The 19,969-nt window shown below is 39.4% G+C and overlaps 1 protein-coding gene across 2 annotated transcripts in view; it reads left to right on the top strand.

Moving 5' to 3' along the window:
* Positions 1-19,969, top strand: part of LOC109993034 (protein diaphanous homolog 1) — a 78,477-nt gene that overhangs the window by 20,611 nt on the left and 37,897 nt on the right. Inside the window, exons 2-17 of one of the 2 annotated variants that reach the window (XM_065958694.1) lie at positions 2,218-2,244; positions 3,035-3,199; positions 3,870-3,971; positions 4,645-4,775; positions 5,616-5,699; positions 5,788-5,851; positions 6,605-6,744; positions 7,043-7,148; positions 7,280-7,390; positions 7,614-7,732; positions 8,827-8,943; positions 10,945-11,060; positions 13,646-13,710; positions 15,248-15,427; positions 17,533-18,054; positions 19,731-19,845. In XM_065958694.1, coding sequence (XP_065814766.1) covers positions 2,218-2,244; positions 3,035-3,199; positions 3,870-3,971; positions 4,645-4,775; positions 5,616-5,699; positions 5,788-5,851; positions 6,605-6,744; positions 7,043-7,148; positions 7,280-7,390; positions 7,614-7,732; positions 8,827-8,943; positions 10,945-11,060; positions 13,646-13,710; positions 15,248-15,427; positions 17,533-18,054; positions 19,731-19,845 — 2,164 coding nt within the window. The remainder of the gene's footprint in view (positions 1-2,217; positions 2,245-3,034; positions 3,200-3,869; positions 3,972-4,644; positions 4,776-5,615; positions 5,700-5,787; positions 5,852-6,604; positions 6,745-7,042; positions 7,149-7,279; positions 7,391-7,613; positions 7,733-8,826; positions 8,944-10,944; positions 11,061-13,645; positions 13,711-15,247; positions 15,428-17,532; positions 18,055-19,730; positions 19,846-19,969) is intronic. The other variant, XM_065958695.1, reaches the window with a different exon arrangement.

A 19,969-nucleotide genomic window follows, 5' to 3' on the forward strand; every position in this document is an offset into this window, starting at 1 on the left:
GCACTTAACAACTACAGTACATACTGTGACACTTCATTTTGCATTCATTGCTATATGTTCATTATTATTGAGGTGTTAAATCCATCTGTATCTCCCAGATGTATTCAAAAAGTCAGCACTTTCAATTGAATAATTCAATGTAGTCCTTTGTAATCTGAGCAGTTCTAGAAGTGGTTCACAAGTATCTCTTTTAATTATGTGCATGGAGATCGTAGTGGTGGCGTGCAGACACTTTAGGCAGTTACTGTATATAAACATCATTCTCTTCCCATTGGCTCGAGTTGAAATCTCTGGAGTACATGCGGTCGCGTTCAGACATCAGCTCACTCGGACTTTCTGCAGAAAAAATACTAGGGGTCTGGCCGGAGAAACTCCAGGTAAAGTTCGCGCGAAAAATGTGGCTGTTTGCGTTCACACATAGCCTAAAACCCCTCCGGGTAGCAGAATCTCTGGAGTTTTTCAGGAGATTTCCATATGTGTGAAAAGGGTTATTGTTGCAATAATGGTTCCTGACAGACAGGGAGAGAGTATACATACAGGCCTCTTTGACCTCCTAAAAAAACACCCTGGCTCACACAATCTGCAGCTTACTCTATCTATGAGTACATATATTCTTAACCATACTTGTAGGCTGAAAAGCAGAACTTAACCATTATAGTTTGTAAACTTCAGCATGGTTTTTGCCTCTTCCTCCTCCATCTATATTTAACGCTTCCTCTCTGACACCTAGTGTTATTACACAGAATCCAGTGTGACTACCGTCATCTCTGTGTTTCCATTCTGTGGACAGGAGGATAGCACAACAACATTTGTGACTGTGTATCTTCGCCCTCGAGTGTCTTTGTTTGTGTGTGTGCACATGATTTGAGGGTCTGTTGGTAATGGCAGCTGTGCAAGCTGAAACATCCCTCTCTTCACTGCCCTCCCTATGATCAGAGTGGTTTTTTTATTTTCTTGTGTTTCTTGCTCCACTCTCTACCTCATGCTACAAACAATGTCTAGCTAACCTGTCCAGCTGTGGCATGTGTATAAATGGACAACCCATTACACTGATACTTAACAAGACTTCAGTTTAAAACTCAGAGGGAAAGATCAAAATGTCTAATACTATGGGAAGGAACAAACAGATACAATGTCACAGCCAAAAATAAGTGGAGCTTTTACCGTGATATCAACAGAAAGGGAAAGCCAATGAAAAGGCTTTCCCCTGAGAGTACCATTGTGTCTAAGAACAGGTCTCCAAAAAGTGCGACATGAATACACGTTTGCGTTAAAATAAACTACTTTACTTTGTCAGTTAATAGTGAAATGCTCTTCATTCAAAAACATAAACTTATTCTCAGCAAACCAGCTCGCTATAGTATATCTCAAAGGCTCTCTGTTCATTATTTAACTGATACATGAGACAAAGATGTAGATTAAAACTAATAACATCTGTAAATACTGCCTGTGTGTTTTCTTTTAATGAGAAGACTTCAGCTTGTCACCTTTGACCGTCAAACCCCTGATGTCATAACAATGTGAAAGTGTGTTATTGTCCAGATCATTCTCATGTCCGGGCTTGCATACCAAAGCACTGGAGGTGCAATGTGACTTTCTTTCCTCTGTCTAAACAAATGGAAAACATTTTTCCTTTAAATTTGACTTTTGAATATTCTTATGAGAGACAGTTTGATGTGATTTTATCCCCAAGGACCTTGTCAGACACATCTGTACAGTTGGAAAATGGAATTTCTGTCTATGAGTTTCTTTCTATTATTGAGCATACACTGACACCTAGTGGCCAAGAGATACAAGTGTATGTTACATATTATGATGTCACCTTTTCCCTCCTCAAACTGAAATGATGCCTTTTCTGATTTTGACTGTTTCTCTGTGTTGACTGATGATATAATTACTTCCTTATAGGTGTTGTGATTACCCCCACCTTAACTGTAAATGCTTTAGTTCACTTCATTATGAATGAAAGGATTTACTTATAATAGTTAATAGTTAATATTAATTGATAGCATTTCCCTCTTTCCTGCTGTGAATCAATCATGAACCCTGCAAAAGGTTTTCATGAGGTTTCTTGTCTTAAACAATTTCTGTTCTAATTGATTCTATCCTCTTCTCTCCCTCCATCTGCCCCCTTTGCCACCACTTTCCCTCTCATCTCTTCAATTTTCTTACCCCTCTGCACCATTTGTTTCCCTTTCATTCACTCATCCTTTACAGAAACTCAAACGGCTGATTCCTGAAGAGGTAGGTCTGCTATTGCTTGCAAAATTCCCCTGTGTGCTTGACTTGTCAATGTGTCACTGTGGTGTTTGATAAACCAAATCGCCATTACCTATGTAAGGTCATGTCCTAAATCCCTTTTCTGCCATAATATACATGTTAAGAATTTGTGTTTTATTTGTGCTTTATGTGCATGATCTGAAGATACACACTGACATAATGAAATGCTTTGTACACAGTGTTGCTCTCAAATGCCCACAACAGGATGATGTTAGAATCATACATATTGACAGATTGTTATTCATGAACATGAATCGTTATTGGGATTTACTCTGTCAGTATGTGTCGATGTAACATATACCCAAAGTGTGATGTTCTTCACTGTTTTTCATTGGGCTATAAATAATTACCACTGTGAATGTTATTGCAAGTTAACACACAAAGTCATTAAAACAGGAGGGAAGAAAATCCCCCATTGTTTGTTCAAATTGAGTGTTATGTTCTGCGCCTGCTAGTGTCAACTGCTTTCTGTGGCATGTTTTGTTTGTCGGCAAAAAACCTCTAATCCCTAACCATCGATTCACATTGTTAAAAGTTTGTAATGTTGCAGAAAATGCAATATCTGAGATATAAGTCAAAAAGAGCCTTTCCTTGCAACGGTTCATTTTCTAGGAATTGCTTTAATAACAGGAAACTGTGAGTTGATTCGGGATTGCTGCCTTGTTTTTTGCCCTTACACTGTTTTGCCTACACTTTGCAGATTTTCTCTCTGGCATCTGTCGTTTGATCTGTGTCATGTTGTTTGCTAATTCAGTTGGAGCGTTTCACCAGCATGAGGATGAAGAAGGACAAGGAGAAGCCCGGCCATATGCAGGGTCAGCGCCACTCCTCAGCTGCCAGCTATGAGATCAGTGGACAGAGTGCGATGCTGCCCGACCACTCTGATGAATACGTCCTGGAACTCTTCGAACAGATGCTGGTAAGAAAGATGATCAAAGTGTGTGAATGTGCGTTAAAGGAAGAATATGCAACTTTTTGATCCAGTAGATGTCGCCCTTGAGCAACAGCATGAAACCAAAACAACTCGCGCTGCATTGTTGTGTTATCATGCTAATGCTAGCGCTCTTTAGTTTGCTCGTAGCTTCACACTTCAAAAAAGAAAAGAAAAGAAAAGATCCACTCAAATCATTTAAATACAAAGAGCCGGTCACATTTGGTTCACACAGTCGAGCAGTTTCTCATTTTATCAATAAAATAACTTAAGTTTGTGCTGGAGATGTCCAATGTTGTTTGTAGGTAAACAGTTGTGTGCCTAACTTGTCCTTGTGTACAAAGTTGTACTTTGATTTACACGAAATGACCGTGATCTAAAACATTATTACTATTATAGGGATTTTACATTCCTATTGCCAACTCAGCCAACCATTCACATACCATTACTGTAGTTCTTTAAGTTTATAAGTGCAATATGATTCCAAGTAAATATATTTTTTCACTGTAATGACTGTTTAAGGCTTCAGATATGCTTTCTGTTTGTCTCAAAGTACTAGATTCATCCATTCATCATGTTTCTTCTTCTGCTTTTTATCTCCTTTCTTTCTTTCTTTCTTTCTTTCTTTCTTTCTTTCTTTCTTTCTTTCTTTCTCCAGGTGGATATGAACCTGAATGGGGAGAAGCAGCAGCCTCTGAGGGAAAAGGACATCATGATCAAACGAGAGATGGTGTCTCAGTACCTCCACACGTCAAAGGCTGTCAGTACCAAATTAACTCTTGACATTATGTGCTCAAGGGAACTTGGACATTGCTTAATACAAGCTGCTGTTTGTTCATCACTGGTTTTATCAGTGAAAGTTGCAAATCATATTGTCCTCTTTATACTAAACAAATAGTAGTCCATACTTTGTTTACCTCTTTTGTTATATTCACTTTAAAAACTCTAAAAGTAAGGAGATAAGTTCAGGTATTGCCTTTGTTAACTTCTACTGTATCTGTTTTTATTGATAAATTGTTCATGTATTCACTGGTGAAATGTAGAGTAAACAAATGATCTGGACAATCATTTGTAGAACCAGCACTATTTGCAGTTGTGTGAATATATTTTCAAAAGCAGCAGGTGTGATGTAATTAAATGTGGTGAAAGGGTGTAGCTCAAAGGACCTACATAACCAAGCACAGATGGCTGCAAGCACAGTTCATTTGACTGTGACATAAGCCTATTGAGAGGGATTCTCACTCATAGTACCCTTTAATTCTGCAAATCAAAATTTTAAATTAGGCTTAACTGTTGTACTCCATACCCTGCTGCTGTGATTTCATGTGGAAATAAAATCAATTATAACCTGTAAGAAGACAAATATAAATGTGGAACACAGGGTGATTGTGTGTTTGTGTTCCCACTGTGTATGCTTGTGCTTTTTTGATCAGGGCCAAGACCAGAAGGAGAGCTCCAAATCAGCCATGATGTACATCCAGGAGTTGAGGTCAGACTACAGAGACACACAGCTGCTGAGCTGTCTGGAATCTCTGCGTGTCTCTCTAAACAACAACCCTGTCAGGTAATACACATGTTGCCTTACATACAGCTTCATAAAGATACTTTGAAATTAACACAGTGACCAGATAAACACTGGAATTGCCTGAAATATATTGTATCAATAATCAGGTGGGGAGTCCAGATTTCACTCCAATCAAGACCATTCAATTTGCTTATTTACTTACAAAGTGACTTATAGTTCAGCATCAAACTATCACTTTTCAGACTGTAAGAGATTTTACGAAAGAACGATCTTAATACTCGAGATTTCTGTATGTGTAAATGTAAAAGACACCTGTTCACTTGTGTCTTCTATTAAATATCCTTTGAGTTTTTAGTAAAGGAAGAACAATAGAACAAAGAAAGATCATCGTGAATCAGAGAAAAAGACAAACACACAAAAGAATCATGCAGTCACTGTAAACAATGAAGTGCATTTATTTTTCATCAAGTTAAAAGGCATATTAAAAACATGAAAGATGATATTAAAAAGAAATTGAAAGGTTTGTTTTTTGTAATGGACTTAATGGTGCTGCCGGAGAGCACCTTTCTATATGGAGATTGCTAAAAAACTAGCTTGTTAGGTTAATTGGTGACTCTAAATTGTCTGTAGGTGTGGATGTGAATGTGACTGGTTGTCTGTCTCTGTATGTGAGTCCTGTGATTGACTGGTTGACCAGTTCAGGGTGTTTCCCACCCCTTCCCCAATGAAAGTTGGGATTGGTTGATTATCCAAATGGGATAATCGTAATAGATAATAGGTGGGTGGATGTTTGTTCTAAGAGTATAGCTGAGAAAAAAAAGCCAATATGGGAAAGTTTAAAGGTTTGAAGTACATGTTGTCTTGTCTTGTCTTTTTCAGTTGGGTGCAGAACTTTGGAGATGAGGGGCTGGCCCTGCTGCTCAATCGGCTTAGAAGACTACAGGAGGACAAAGACGAGTACCCGTAAGACACATCAACCATAGTGAGGGCAGTTGTGATATCTAGCACAATGTTTTTAATTAATTTTTTTTCTGTCCAAATTACCAACTAGAATGATGGGAGTAAAATGTCAACACGAGATCATTCGCTGCCTAAAAGCCTTTATGAACAACAAGGTAAGACAAACTTACAGTTTGTTATTGAACATCAAAACCACCTAATCCTTTTTATGCACGACAGCACATAGTCGTAAGCAGCAGAACTACTAATGGAATCAACTGTCATTTCTGCCCTTATTGTAGTATAGCGACTCCTCCACTAGAGGGCATTTTAATATCAGTGTCACTAACTTTAGCTTAGTTCATCACAGTGAAAGCAATCATTTCAAAACCTTTGAGATGGCTTTGAGTTTTCCATGTCCAACTCAAAGTAATCATCACAAATCCATTTAAAAACATACAATTTCACCTCTGAATTTCAAAGATACACAAAGTGAAACCTCTCTTTATACCCTAAAGTTATCCAAAACATTTATTTAGATTGGCTGAGATCAACATACCAAAAGCTTGACACCAAGACATAATACTGTATTAAGAGAGAAAACTGTGTATGGTTCAATAAAGATATTGACTTGAGGCTTTAATTAATTTTGAAAGGATGTATTTACAAATATTAACTAAACAATAAATCTGTCATTAACTTAGTGTACTCAGTAACCATAGAAACAGTTTTGAGTAAAAGCAACAATACATTTTTTTAATGTATTTTTTATACATGTTCCGCTCTGCCAGATTATTCTTCCTCTTTCTTATTACTGACTGAATTGCATGTTAGTTATTTCCAAAGTTGCTTTTGTCAAAATGTGTTTTTTCCTTGAATAACGTGAACTTATTCTGTTCTCTTGCCCCTTTCTTTCCCTCCCCTTTAAGTATGGTCTAAAATCCATGCTGGAGTGCGATGAGGGAATTCCTCTGCTGGTCAGAGCCATTAACCCAAGGCTGCCCCATATGATGGTGGATGCTGTCAAGCTGCTCTCTGCCATCTCAATTCTGGAACATCCAGAGAACCTGTAAGTATCAGTAAAATGTTAACCAGCATATCATTTATTTATTGAAAACTCAGAAATGATGCCCTGGGGAGCCAGTGTTCCCAACAGTTTATGTCGAAAACATCAGTCTATGTGTGGTGATATATAAAGTTAGTGTTCATCTGCTAGATTTGTAATGAGTAGCAATGTAGCATTGAGATCTATCATAGTTCCATAAAAGTGGCAACATAGAGAAACTGAATGTACTTCTTCATCCTGTAATGGTTATTGTTGAATTTTAAAAAACGTATCTCATGTAACTACGTGTTTGTCTTTCCAGTCATGAGCGTGTTTTGGAGGCCATAACAGAGGAGGCAGAGAAACGAGAGATTGAGAGGTTTCAGCCTCTCCTTACTGGCATGAACAATCACAACATTGCTCTTAAGGTATACATGCACATGCTTCAACAGGGTTTATATTGATTAAATAACAAGCCCTCCTGTGTGAATTTCTTTCTTTATTGTGTTTTGTATCAAAGGTGTAATCCATAGCTGACCTCATCATGTGTTTTTTGCAGGGTGGCTGCATGCAGCTGATCAATGCCTTGATAAGCCGGGGAGAGGAGTTGGATTTCAGGATCCATATTCGTTCTGAACTACTAAGATTGGGACTCAGGGACCAGCTGAGGGTAGAGAAAATTATCTTTTGATCTTCTCTTAAAGGGACTCTCAAACAACACACATTTGCATCATGTCTCTGTCATTCTTGCCTCTGTTTGGCTGCCTGACTGAAACACGATGATATGCTGTGGAAACAGTCTCTCAAAGGCAATGTTTTTGCACTCACTCTCCCTTCCTTTCCCTCCCCTACCTTTTCTTCCTTCTGCCTGCATCCTATCACTCTCCCTGCAGGAGGTGCGAATCATAGAAAACGAAGAGCTGAGGGTGCAACTCACGGTGTTTGATGAGCAGGCTGAAGATGACTCTGAGGACCTCAAAGCGCGTCTTGATGACATCCGGATTGAAATGGAATATCCTTCCACTGGGAAAAATGTTCCATCTGTAGAAATAGGCAGGGTCTTCTTTTTGACCTTGAAAAACGTAAAACCAGGTTACAACATACATTTGAATGCTTGTGGTTTCAGGTTTACATTACTTTGCTGGTTAGATGCGTGATAGCAATAACCTTTATAATGACAAAATGAGGTAGACAGTATGTAGCATTATATAGTTGTATTCCCTCTGTAATACAAACAAGCCTGCTGTCTACACTAAACAAATGACTCATTTTGTTTCCCTTTACATATACCAAGACTGATATATTATTGATATATTCACACTTTATAAGGAAGATGTTTTAGACTTCAGGTTCATTGTAACCCTTGTTGACCTTTTATTAGCATCAAATTTCTAAAGTGGGATCACTGCACCTGAATTAATAGCTTTATTCTAAGCGTCTCCCTACCTGTATATCTTAATGATTTTTTCCTTATCTGACAAAGATACATATTTAAAGGGACAGATGCAGAGGACATTGCTATCTTTATCGCAGAACAATTACTTTTTGGACTTAATGAGAAAGCAAAGCTACAAAGAGTTTTAATAGCAATCTAAAAAAAGAGAAAACAAAAATCCCCCTCTCTGTTACTTCTAAAAACATTTCCAAAAGGACATTAACCAACTGCTGTTATTCATCCTGCTGCTTTTGACATGCACTTCTATTTTTTAACACCAGGTGTCTCCCACAAGTAACCTACAGTCTGCCACACTTTGCCAATGCAACAATCTCTGCTGCCTGCGAGCATTTAACACAGAAGGTCAAATTCAACTTCAGGACAACATAATGCTTGATAGAAGTGGCTGTGGTAGTTATCAAAAGAAATGTTGAGATTCCATCAAACCGTCCTCGTTGAACAAGATTACCTGAAGGATGATAAGTCTTGGCCATGTCTACTTTTATTTCACTTATTTCTCGAGTTCAGACAATGACAGTGTTCAGCATTCCGACTATTCAGAGTCATCCCAGTGTGTCAGTGATTGATTAGGATGTTTTCTATGCAATATTTAAAATGCTTTCAAATGTTGTATTCGTTGGTTATTTAAACCTTAACTGTTTTATCTTCACTGATGTGAGGGAAGTGTTTGACATCTTAGCCAACACCGTGAAGGATTCGAAGGCCGAGAGCCACTTCCTGTCTGTGATGCAGCACCTGCTCCTGATCCGGAATGATTATTTCGCCAGGTAGCACATGAACATGTACACACCCCTTCATGCCCATACATGGCACACATGCTTCTGCTCTCACATTCAAATATCATAGAAGAATTATGGTATAATAAAATAAGAGGCAGTATTTCATCTGGGATTTACTTTATACTGTAAATATTATTTTTATTTTTGGGTGTTCAGTTACAGGTTAAACTATAGAATCAATCTTCCGGTGTAAAAAAAATAATGCTGATTTTGTCAATATCATGCTGTCATATCACCATACACTTAAAAGAAAGGATGACAGACAAAAAACAAAAACCCAAGATGGAGAAATGTCTTACTTTTCTTCAATTACTCCTCTTCCTCTACCCCTCCCTTTACAGCTTTTTTTTGCTGTTTGTTTTCTAGAGTGCAGTGGGAAGGCTGATAAATTAAAACATGCAAAGAAATCCAATTCCATTTTAATAGAAATGAACACCATCATTTCTTATCAGCCAAAATATGCTAATGTCCCTCCCTCTGTCTTCTAAAGCCCTTTGGGCTTTAGCAAGGGAAACAGTGGAGAAAGGAGAGTTGAGTGATTGAATGACATGACGAGGCTAGAATAATGTTAAGGACCAGCTGACTTGTAGGAACGTCCACACATGCATATGCTTACAAATCTGCACATGCATGTGTTTGGACGACTACACATGGATGTCCACATTCATAAACAAAGTCGTAGAACACATGCAGGCATTCACACATACTGTATGTGTTGAGTTAGTTGTGTTGTTAAGTCAGGGTCATATTGATGCTATCAGGCAGACAGGAAATTAGAATGTATTTTTAACACTGTTTGGGGAAATATATATTAAAGATGGAAGAGGAAGGCTGACCCCAATAAATTGTCGTAGGTGAAGTCTTTTACCTCCCCTCTTCAGTTCATCCGTCTTTCCTTTCCATTTTTTTCCACGCACGTTAGCCAGGGAAAATAAAGGGAGTCTGTAATGGACTCCATAGAGACAGGAAGTGAGAGTGGAACAAGAGATTTAGAGTCTCAGAAAATACAGCCTTATAATTACAGAGAAGAAGAGAAAAGGGGGTTGGGGGTGGGGGGCTAACAATAATGAAAAAGCTATTGAGAGTTGAGGTCAATTGTCAAGTTGATATGGAGAGAAGGAGAGAGGGGCCTAGAAGGAATGAAAACTAGATTAGGCTGAATACTATTATTCATTCTTGGTATTTTTTTTGTTGTGTTATCAAAATGTGCTGTCCAACCACATGTTTTCATTTAAAACTGAATTTCTTGTTTTAATGTGTTGCGGCTCATGAAGAAAACCAAAATTCTGTTGTTGTTTTCCATCATGACACTAGATGTCTATCTCGCTCCACGGATAAATCTAAGCTCTCAGGAAAAAAAAGCCTTGAAGTATAGTGAAGGAGTGAAATAAGTGTTAGACAAAAGCAGAGTGACTAAGAAAGACGAGACAGTCAGAGAGAGAATAAATAAAGTATTGAGTTTGTGACTCTGGCAGCATCTAATGGGGTCACGGAATAAGACACCTCCAAAATTGACTGTCTGTGTGAAGCTGGCTTGATCAGACACGGAGCACTGGACGTGCACCAACTCACTCTCACAGTTGTACACAATCAATCTTTGTGACAAGAAACTCAAACTGTCATGCTCACAAAGACAGCCAATCTCAGTGGCAGACAAAGTGACAAAGCATGTGTGATCACACATTTGTCTGAACAAATGAACCTGGTTGCGCCGTGTCAGTCCCATCCCGTGTTCACCCCAGGTTTCCTCTAAAGGCATATTACACTGGTATTGTAAAAGGAATATACCTGCCAGAATTGTCATTGTTGACACAATCTGCAACATTTGTTTTAGAGAGATAGAGAGCCTCTCTCTTTGCCCAGGACTTGTTCTTGTTCACCATTGTTGTCCTCCTTCTATTGTCCATCCTCTCCCTATCTCTCTGTCTGTCTCCTAATCCATCTATCTGGAAATCTGTCTCTCTCTCTCTCTCTCTCTCCATGCTGCAGGCCTCAGTACTACAAACTGATAGACGAGTGCATTGCTCAGATTGTGCTTCACAGGAATGGAGCAGACCCTGACTTCAAGTGCCGTAACCTCAGCCTCAACATTGAAGGCTTGATAGGTGAGTTGAGTTTTTAGACAAAAGAAACACAGAATCAAGTCCATCAAGAACCTTGAAATATAGCCTGCTGTTACTGTGTTTCAACATTTCTTTGTGGACCTTCATTTACGTTAAAGACCACATTAACATGTAATGCAGATGCAGCAGAAAGTAATGTGTTGGGTCTAATGTTTAAACATAATTTATTATTGGCCTACCCTTATGCTGTGCTGTTGTCATACTACTATACACATGATTTAAAAAAAAAAAAAAAAAAGTCCTATCACGGTACTCGTAACATTGTCCGTCTACATTGTTGACAAATCTGTATCGGCACATAAGCACCACATGGTGGTGCCATAGAGGGAGTGCATCAGTGTGGGCTGAACTCAGCTACAGGTTTTATTGACTTGCTTCAGTAATTAAAAATAAACTTTATCCAGAGGATAAAAACTTATTTAAACCAGGCAAGACAAGCACCTCTACCCTCTCCCAGCGTTGACACACAGTGAGAGACAAGTAAGATGTTTTTCTTTCCAGGAACTGGTTATGGTAACTGTTAGAAAATAAAGCTGAAGGATGGCACAATAATCACAATATACATGTATATTCTGTATTAACTTTGTTATAAAAAAATTGCACAAAATAAGGATTGAGGTAATCCTTATTTTGTGCAATTTTTTATAACAAAGTTAATCTGAAGATTTTCAGTAGTATTAGACAAATCAAGTGAGTCTAACTTTACTGTCTTCTCCAGTACTTCTGGATGAGCTGCAGTGAATTGTTTTGATGAACTAGATCTGATGAAGCCTTTTATGAACTTAAGACTTATGAAATAATTTCTACACTGAGCTGTAAATTTGACCCCCTATCATTTACCATTTATACAAACTCAAGTCCATTTACCATCATTTTCATTGGACAAGCATCAGAAGGGATCTTTCTGATAGCCAGTATGAAAAGAAGAAACTATTATGGCTGACAGAAAGTATTTTTATGTCTATAGGGGTTCCTGGCTGTTATTTAAAGACAGACCTGAACATTGTGAACTTTACCTCACCCCTAACCAGCTAAAGGGGTAACAGATAAAACTGTGTGGGGAAAGGATTTAAATTTCCACTGGTCAATGTCAGTTACATTTGCTCCATTGAAATGCTGAATTAATGGTATGTAATGATATATGTGCATGTGGAGTTGTGTATTTGAATGACAGCTCTAAGTGTTGACTAGGAAACACCTGATGAGTAGAGTCAAATAAACCAGAACAGAATGAAGGTGCAGGCCATGTCTCAAGAGTTCAATATTCCTTTATGGCAGGTCTCCGTTGCTCACCGCAGGAGGCTCTAATTGCTCTGCTTCTAAATGCGTCCTGACGCACACACACGCACATACAGGCTGGCTGGCCTCCTTTAAGGCTGCCAGAGTTATTATCGGTGGAAAGCAGCCCAATTCTGCCCTGCATGCATTATTTAGTGTTTTTCTTTGAACTCTGAAATTCAGCACAGTTTTTCCCCTCCATATTCTGGCTCCCTTAGTGCTCTCTATTCAAAGTTTGTCCCATTTAGCTTAGCTACCATGACTGAAGTAACCCCCTCCCTCCATTACACATCCAATAACCATGTGAACTCGTACACGAATGCACACTCTGACATTGTATGTGTGTTGGCATATTAAAGTGGGGTTCTTTCATCTGGCAAAACCATCTTTTTCACAAAATAGATTTCTCGTTTTCCCCTGCCTTGCTTACTAGCCTGTTTTTATATAAAGAAACATGCATATTTTTAACTCCTTTTCCATTTTCTCATGCAACTGAAGACTCAAACTTTCTCTTCAGAATCTGTATATATCACTCTCTGTAAGTTTATGTAATTTCTTCACTTTCTAATTTAGCTTTTCCAAGCGCCTCTTTCTCTGAAATCTATCTGTTTGATCCCTCTCCTGGGCATCATGATTAGCTGTCTTTGATCCAGTGACTTTTTGGCATTCATCTTCATGTTAATTAGCTCTTTTATTGCACATGCTCAGTAAGCCCTTGGGCACTGAACCACCTGTAGACCCTGCAATTATTCTGTAAAAGTACCCTGTTGGTCAGCCTGTGTCCTTTCCACCCTCTCCTCTGCCAAGCAGAACCTCAGATAATGGATAGCTCCCCATTGTTATATAGTCTTTTTATATTTTTGCAGTCTGTCAGAAAAAACGAGAAGAGGGGAATGTACAAAAAAAAAAAAAAAAAGATTTGTGAGAGGTTTTTCACATAGAGGGAATTTAGTGTGCTCTCACCTTTCTCACACACAGTCAGGCAAAGGTGTATGTGCTGAAAGCTAGAATTTGAAACAGCACACAGCTGATAGTATCCCATTCTAATGATATGGATCTTTAATCCTATCAATGATCTTGACTTTGACCAGTGTGACAGTGAAGAATAGGGACACTTGCTCTGTGTGTAAGTGTCTGATTGTAAATGTGCACAGTATGTGTCAGACTGAAGGGTGTGATGTCTTCATGGCCAGACATGTGCATGTCGGTGTCTGAAACTCTTTTCTTGTCCGCTGCTTTTTTTCACATTCACACTTTTCCTTTCCCATGTCCTCTCTGTTTGTCCACAGACAACATGGTGGACCAGACTAAGGTGGAAACAAGCCAGGCGAAGGCAAACGAGCTGGAGAAAAAGGTGAAATGTGAACAAGTTAATTAACATTTAAGAGCCGTAATGCATACACATCAATACCTGCAACGACAGCATGTCATACACACAGACACATTTTCCCACCAACCAAGAAGTACACACACTCCTACAATTATAAAGACAAAACAAGTCATACATATTGTAAAGGGCAACATCACAACAATAGATGGTATCATATCATACTGAATTCTTTGTGACCATTTTCTGGCTGACAAGGGACAACAAATGTGAAAAAGCATGCAAAAGAGGGTGACTTGGAGAATGAGCACACATATCTGGAAGCAAATACTCTTTAAGGGAGAGACACACACACACACACTCACACACACATACAGAAATTGACTCAAGGGGATACATGCCTTGATTGCAGTGTGCTGCTACCCTGATGTTTCTGTCCCAGTGACAAGATAATTGCAAAGAGGGAGCTGAAACTAGCCTTCATTCAGGCACCCGGAAAGACACACATACTCTCTCCATTGGATCATATCCATTAAATGCATGCACACCCACACAGTAGACATTACATGAGCACACTTAATTCTCGTTGACCGCACACACCCGCCATATTGCTGGTTGTGTATGATGGGGTAATTGTAGGCAGTCTCTTTGGCAGGAATTAGGGATGAGGCTGTCAGGGTGCTGACAGCGAGAGTAACCAATCTGCTGTCTGCAAACGAAACAGCCATGCATTTCAGTGTGTTCACGGATTGATCCGTTTACAAGCACTCATTCTGTGTGTCAAGTGCCCTAGAAGAAAAATCCTTGAAAATTTATGAAAGTGAGAAAATTAAAATTGCTGTAAATGGAAGTGAGAAGTGAGCTCATACAAGGGCACTGAAGCATCCTAACTCATAATTGACACTAATTTGCAGTGTAAATTATACAATGAAAGTGAAAGCACCAGACAGCAGGGAATGGCTTCTACAGGTCTTACAGATATGATTACTGTCACAGCATGAAGAGCTTGTGCATGCAAGCACACTTTACCACAGGGTTGGTATTAATGCAATGTACTTCTCTTCTATAATCCTTATAAATGAATTGCTTTTAAAAATGATTTGGCATTTGTGGTACTTATTTTCATAGAGGAAACCTGATTTTGTACTCTCACATTACTGCTGATGTCCGAGCTAAGAAGAGAATATTTGAAAACAATTTTTAATTGTAAATGATGGTACAGTCCTATCCAAACAAGGCAGGCCTCCTATCCAGAGGAAGGGATTTGATATATAGATGGATATGGCCCTTAGGGGTGAACATCATAAATATAAGTTGTCCAAAATTAGCTTAATATCATTACATAAGCATAAAGATCACTTCTTTCAAAACAGTGCCAAAGTGTCTGTTCTTCCTTAGAAAAGAAAAGGCCCTTGAGATGTTGCCTCTTGAAATTGATCACCCAATAAAACTTGTAGATCACCAAAACGTCAATGAAGAACTTTTTGTTTTTTTGTTCTGCATTCTGTATATATTAAATTACTCTGAGTCTGACACCCTTTATGACCCTTTACATGTGTGTTAGTTGGATGCAGAGCTGACAGCACGCCACGAGTTGCAGGTGGAGCTAAAGAAACTGGAGGGTGACTATGAGCACAAGCTGCAGGACATGAGCCACGAGAAGGAACAGCTGTCAACTTCTAAGCTGGAACGAGAAAAGGAGAACCAGGGACTACAACAACAGCTAAGCACTCTGCAACAGCAGGTATACAAGCACACATGCACGCACGCTCGCGCACACACACACACCCAAATACAAAGGAGCTCACACGTCTTTTTGGGGGGGCTAAACACATTTTCATACAAATAGCTCAAATTAAAATTGAAGCTGCTTTCATCTTAACTGAGTTCTGTTTGACTGAAGTATTAAGTCAGTAAGATAAAAGAAAAATGTTCTCTCAACTTATTTTTGATCGTTAAAGAAATCTTAATCTTAATTCACTTAATTAAAAGTGAGTTGGACCCAGAATGACGCTTCCTGAAATCTTTGTGGCAAGTTGACCAGTTCAGACTTTGTACGGCATTTCTATCATTTCTTAATTGTGACGTTAATATAAAAGAAACAAAACATTTGGACAAAATTTATGAAGATTAAGTCGGATTAATGAATGAGTCGTTTTTAATGTGCTTGCAACCCTTAAAACACTAAACTGAAACGTCTGCAAAAGCTGCAGAAATAAAAACATGTGAAAGCTTGAGCGAATACAATATTGCAGAAAGATTTGCACCAAAAAGTTTTCCAACATCTCTGCACACCCACACAAATGCAGAAGCCCCCTGGCCTAAATGATTTGGCCAACTTTTAGCAAGAAAAGAAAAGATTGTGAAATGAAGCCAAATCCTTTACAGATTAAGAACTCACTAAAAACATGCAGAGTGGGGGAGCCGGAGTATAAAGAGTGACTAAAAGGAGACGAGTGAAGAAGAAAGGGACGGATGAAGATAGGACAGCAAAAATTAAAAGGCCAAGATACACACATGCAGGGTGTTGTGTGTGTTTGTGTGTGTAAACTCATAAATTAGGGAGGCAAAGATGAGGATTGTTTAGCTGTCAGTGTCCTGCTGCCATACCAGCTGGACTCTGCCTCACAGTGTCACCCCAACTCACCAACACACCAAGTGACCCAGAACAGTCTGCCTCTGTGCATGTGCGCTTACAACAACATGAAGAAGTCACGGTGGACGTGTGTGTCTGTGTTTGCGTGCGTGTGTGTGTATGACTGTCAGTAAAAGAACACAGCTTTCAAAATGAGCTTCATCCAATGTGGCTGATGCCAGCAGAGTCATCTTCTCACCAAGCAAAAGCCAAAGACACACACAAACATGCATATGCACACACAGTTGTCCTACGCATCAACAACATTAGCAGCCAGCCAGGCAGGCATCTAACAAGCTTCTCGTACTAAGATGGCTCACTTCGTCTGTGTTTGAGGCACTGCCCATCGAAGATTTCTTCACATGTTGAGATCTCTCACTGTCCCTTTGTGTGATGCCGTGCCCATCTCTTCATCTGCTGCCGCGCTAAGAAAGCTTGCCTCAGAGGCCCTTTATGTCTGTTACTCTTCTTTTCATAGTCCGAGGAGACAGCTTAAACAATTTGTTACATCCCATATACACAAACACTCCTCCACAAAAATACATTCCCTGTTTGTATGTATGGAGGAGCACTCTTCCCTGCACTATACTTTACCACTACACTTCTCTTAACTTCTCCATAACTGCCTGCTTTAAATCACATAATGTACATTCCCATTCAAGCCCAATTCCTCCTATGCCACTTTTTTTGGCTCACTTCAGTTAAGCAGACAGTTTAATGAAGTGCACAGTTTTCTTAAGAACTGTTGCCTAGCTTGTGTAAATGCTGAAATAAGTATTTCAGTGTTGGAATGAAAGATTGATTTCACCACCACTGCTAATTAAGAAGTTTGTCTTCCTCTTTTAAAACTTTTTTTCTTTTGAATTGGGCTTAAATCCCCCCTGCTATGTTTTTGTCTCTGTGCCTTATACTGCATTCTTTCCCCATCTCTCCAAAAACTTAATGCTGCCCAGACTGTAATCCCATTCTATGTCACTCTTCCCCTCTTTTGTTCTGCTGTTTTTTTCTCTACAATCTAATCACTCTGTTGGCACTGCTATTCATTGGTAAGGGTGGATGGCTAATCTTAAGAAAATTGATTTTCATTTAAGAAATAAACAACAACTATGTACACCCACAAAATGCTATTATGACAAATGACTGTATTGTGTTTGAAAATGTACAGTTTTATGTCAGGTTATAGATTAATGGATATTTATCCTTTTTCTCTGCAGATTGAAAAGCTTTCTAAAGATCTGGAAGAGGCCAAGACTAAAGTTGTTACAGTCACTGTCCCTGTGCCTACACCTGGTTTGCCCCCTCCACCCCCTGCCCCTCCTCTCCCTGGTCAGAATGCTGGTATGCCACCTCCACCTCCACCCCCTCCCCTCCCAGGCCAGACGGGCATGCCTATCCCCCCACCCGCTCCTCCTTTACCGGGTCATGCCTGTATTCCTCCACCTCCTCCTCCACCTCCTTTGCCAGGTATGCCAGGACCTCCACCTCCGCCACCCCTACCTGGCATGCCAATACCGCCACCGCCTCCACCCTTACCTGGAATGGGACCTCCACCACCACCGCCTCTACCTGGGGCTCCTGGTATTCCTCCGCCGCCGCCATGCCCAGGCATGCCTCCACCCCCACCATTTGGCATGGGGGGCTGGGGTGCCCCTGCTCCACCTCCACTGCCTTTCGGGCTCCAGGCTAAGAAGGAGTACAAGCCAGAGGTCCAGCTGAAGAGAGCCAACTGGAGAAGGGTCAGTCCTCAGATGTATGGTCCGATATCAGCTTACATGTGCCTTTTAAAAAAAGGAAAGAAAAGTCTCACTTTGAATGCATTTCTTGGTCATCTGTGTTATGAAAACATCAGATCTCAATGAATGTAAAATTGTGTCTGAGCACATATCAAGTTATTAAATCCTAGTGCATCACAATGTAAACAGTAAAGCATTTAGTATCATAAAATAACCGTGGTCTGGTTCAAAATTTCACTTTAAGTTTAACTTAGAGCATTAAGGCAGGCAACAGACTGGAGTTAGTTCACGACAACAACAGAATAATGACTTTCTTTATAAATCACCTGAATAAATATGACATGATATTAGGCAACACAACAGAAACCCAAACAACAAGGCGAGGCACAACTAAACAATTTAAAGGTACAGTCAACATGAAGTTAAAAATTAAGGTAAAAACTACACAAGTTACACATGAGCATCAAATAAGGAATTTATTCTCACAATTAAAGTCTATGTAATTTAGTTTGCTAAAGATCCATTTTGAAATAGGTTAAAGTGTGATTTGGAGAGAAATGTGAGATGGAGGTATAACAGTGAGATACTGACCTACAGTGACTTGCATGCATGCATATTTCTCATGACTATGTGTCTCATGTTTATCCTCTTCCCTCTCATCTATGATGGTTTAAACATCAAAACCGCCCTGTGTCTTTCTTTAGCCTAAAGCTACTGTTTAATGGCTTCAGCAGACTTCATCAGCATTTAGCTTCTCTCTCTCTTTCTCTCTCACTCTCTTGGTCTGGTGAGGGTGTTTGACGAGGATGTCACAGAAATTGCTTTTTAATAAGCCTTCTTCTTTTAACTGCGCCGCTGAAAGATAATTAAATTGCTACTAGAAAGGACAGTATTCTTTTGTAATTTAAATTGACTTTTTTTTTCTCTCGCTTGCTCTCATCATCCTCTTTGCGTGCTCTCTTGCTTTCTTTCGTGCTCCTTCAGCTCATCCCCATATCACATTTCCCTTTTCTTTTCTCTGCCTTTTCTGTCCTACATCCACATCCCCGAGGCTTTGTCCATAATGAAAGGCCTGATATCTGTAAATTTACAACCAATGCTTTCTCACTCGCTCTCTCTGTTTCACTTTCTCTCCGTTTCCTTCTCTTTGATGAGAACACTCAGAAAGTGACAGAGAGGAAAACATACTAAGTAAATTGTGCCTTGTGACCAGAATAGAGAGAGAGAGAGAGAGAGAGAACCAAGACAAAGGAACGAATGCAGAGAGAGCTCCTTAGAAAGGTTGTAGGAAAAAAGGATCAGGGAAGCAAAAAAAGGGGAAGTCTTTGTATGTCTTTGCTTTTCTGTTTGTGAAGCAGGAGATGCTTTGTGGTAGAGACAGTGTGTGAAGATGAGAGAAAATGACTGCTTCTTTGCTCTTCTCCATTTCCTCTTTATGCCTTGCTTCCTTCACTTACCCCTCTCCCCTCCTTCTATCGTCATACCCTGCCTTTTTCATAGACCTGCTTCCTATTTTGTATTATTGACCTCTTTATCTACACAGCTTATTTTGCCATTTTACATAATTGAAACTTAAATAATTCTTAATATGTTGATCTGATAGAAACAAACCATACCTTCTCTATTTTGTCTCCCTCTTTGTTTTTTCTTGACATACATCTGACCTTTCCTTTTCTTAGATCGGACCTGAGGACCTCTCAGAGAACAGTTTCTGGACCAAGGCAAAAGAGGACAAATTTGAAAGCAATGAGCTTTTTGCCAAACTCACATTGACCTTCTCCTCTCAGACTAAGAGTGAGTGTTGGGTTTGCATGTTTTTACTAATGCTATTATCATGTTGAGTTTCACCTGATGAGCAAATTCTTCTTTTTTCTCACCTCTCCCATGTGTCTCCCCTCTCTCCCTTACTCCATATCTA

This window comes from Labrus bergylta, chromosome 9 (assembly GCF_963930695.1).
Source record: "Labrus bergylta chromosome 9, fLabBer1.1, whole genome shotgun sequence".
Lineage (NCBI taxonomy): Eukaryota > Metazoa > Chordata > Actinopteri > Labriformes > Labridae > Labrus > Labrus bergylta.